General features: G+C 44.9%; 1 protein-coding gene across 4 annotated transcripts in view; it reads right to left on the bottom strand.

The window, feature by feature from the left end:
* mslnb (mesothelin b) overlaps positions 1-2,500 on the bottom strand; it is a 47,956-nt gene that overhangs the window by 9,923 nt on the left and 35,533 nt on the right. For 2 of the 4 annotated variants that reach the window (XM_083521693.1, XM_083521694.1), the window contains exons 40-45: positions 2,027-2,154; positions 1,472-1,594; positions 1,024-1,217; positions 810-898; positions 569-696; positions 357-481 (exon numbers count right to left, since the gene is read on the bottom strand). In XM_083521693.1, the coding sequence (XP_083377819.1) occupies positions 357-481; positions 569-696; positions 810-898; positions 1,024-1,217; positions 1,472-1,594; positions 2,027-2,154 (787 nt within the window). The remainder of the gene's footprint in view (positions 1-356; positions 482-568; positions 697-809; positions 899-1,023; positions 1,218-1,471; positions 1,595-2,026; positions 2,155-2,500) is intronic. The other 2 variants (XM_083521696.1, XM_083521695.1) reach the window with 2 other exon arrangements.

Genomic DNA, 2,500 nt, shown 5'->3' with positions numbered 1-2,500 from the left:
GATGGGCATGTCTGAGTAGGACAGATGGGCGTATCTATAAAGGACAGATGGGCATGTCTGAGTAGGACAGATGGGCATGTCTGAGTAGGACAGATGGGCATGTCTGAGTAGGACAGATGGGCGTATCTATAAAGGACAGATGGGCATGTCTGAGTAGGACAGATGGGCGTATCTATAAAGGACAGATGGGCATGTCTGAATAGGACAGATGGGCGTACCTATAAAGGACAGATGGGCATGTCTGAGTAGGACAGATGGGCATGTCTGAGTAGGACAGATGGGCATGTCTGAGTAGGACAGATGGGAGTTAGAGTCTGAGTAAGAATGATGATAATAACAGAACAGTGTTTCCTCACAGTTTAATGCTGATCCTCTGGTCAACAGCGAACAGCATATCTGTGTAGAGAGTGATGACGTCTTGGCTAACGTTGTACTTTGAGAACAGCTCAAGGTTCTGTGCATTTGGAGTGAACTGCTCCAGCTGGAGAAGAAACAGGGACATGGTTTTAACCCTGGAAGCATCTTATGGACAGAACTTAAAAAAATACATAATGATTTTTTAAATCACCTTTAACCCTCCAAACTGTTGCAAGTCTTCCACTGTGATGAAGGTGATGAAGGCGCCAATGTACTGATAGAACCAGGCAGTGGAGTTTAGCGTGGGGTCTGTGGGGTCGTAGCATTTGGGTGCATTTTCTATATCAACAAAGAAGAGCAGCATGGAGATGTGGCACAGTTATATCCAGCACAGATGAAGCAATAGTCATGTTTAAATCAGTAGAGGTCAGTAACGGAGGAGTTGGGAGTACCTGTGGTCAGGTAGGACTGAATGGTGGTGTAGACGTCTTTCTTGGTAAAACCTGCTGTGCTAAAGTTATAATTTCCCAACAGAAACACGCTGAAACAGACAAAGTGGTTGTGTTTGATGAGGACCTATAGAGTCTCCGGGAGTATCAGCACATAGGTAATGGTACCAAACAGACAAAAGTAGAAATGTTCTATGGAAAGATTCTGTTTACATACAATTTGCTGAAAGCCATGCAAGATACTCCACCCATCTGGGTAAAGCTGATCATCTGAGAGCTGAGGTACGGCAAGTACTGGACTAGCGTGACATTAAACCATCTATTGATATCGGTCTGAGATGAGGCATAGATAGCTTGAGGCCACACACACGTCAGCGTCTGGCCAGCCAAAGCTGGTGACAAAACCGGCTCCTGGAGAGAGACAGGGAGGAACATATTACTTGCCTGCTGATAATCTGCTACCATCTGTGTCCAAAACCATCATCTCTCAGTGTGGCTCTTGGAGGATAAAAGAGGTTATACAGAATGGAGGGATGGACAGTGGAATGTGGGATGGATGAATGTATAGAGAGATATGTGTGTGTGTGTGTGTGTGTGTGTGTGTGTGTGTGTGTGTGTGTGTGTGTGTGTGTGTGTGTGTGTGTGTGAGTGTTTTCTTAGCATACACTTTGCAGGTAGTTTTCTGTTTGGTTGTAGTTGTTGAAGAGTTCACACAGTTGATTTTGGTCCACAGTGCTGCTGTTATTCAGGAGGTCAGATAGCTCAGCTGGAGACATGGAGTTCAGAAACTACACACATACACACACACACACACACACACACACACACACACACACACACACACACACACACACACACACAGACATCAGAAATCAATTACACTTTCACACACTTGTGCACTTTATACTGCCACTGCATGTGGTTGCTGGATGCTCTATACTGCCCGCTGCATGCATATGTTTGATGCTCCATACTGCCCCCTTGCATGTGATTGGTTGATGCTCTTTACTGCACTCTGCATGTGATTGCTTGATGCTTTGTTCTGCCCCTACATGTTGTTGCTAGATGTCTACACTGCCCCCTGTAGGTGATTGGTTAATGACCAATACTGCCCCCTGCATGTGATTGGTTAATGACCAATACTGCCCCCTGCATGTGATTGGTTGATTTTCAATACTGCCCCCTGCATGTGATTGGTGTGTGACCGAGAGCTGACTGACCTCTGCCTTGCGTCCAGGTGGAATGAGAGACAGGAAGGTGGAGAGAGAAGGAAACTGGAAGCCTCTGAAGTACGATTCAAGGAAAGCGTAGAAACTCTGATTAGTGTAGCACTTGATCAGCTCAGGCCCTGCAGGAGGAATAGAGGGATGGATTGATAAGGTTTCAGTTCATATCAGAATAATATATATACACATGGATAGAAAATAAAGGCTGAATGATTAGAGAAATATATTTCTGGATCATGGATGGAGCAGTAGATGAGTGGTTATATGGAGATCAACTGACGGATGGGTAGATAGATGGAGAGATGATAGATGGGCAAAGAGTTGGATAAGTTATTGTATGATTATGTGGATGGTTGATTAGACGATTAGATGATTAGATGTTGAAGTGGTGGACTTATGAATGGATGGATGGAGAGATGGAGTGATGGATGCGAGTCTTGCCAGAGTCCCCAACTACACAGTGTCCTT

Source organism: Silurus aristotelis (assembly GCF_946808225.1).
Source record: "Silurus aristotelis genome assembly, chromosome: 20".
NCBI classification, from domain to species: Eukaryota; Metazoa; Chordata; class Actinopteri; order Siluriformes; family Siluridae; genus Silurus; species Silurus aristotelis.
The sequence above is the reverse complement of the archived record's forward strand: the minus strand, read 5'-3'. Positions and strand labels throughout refer to the sequence as shown.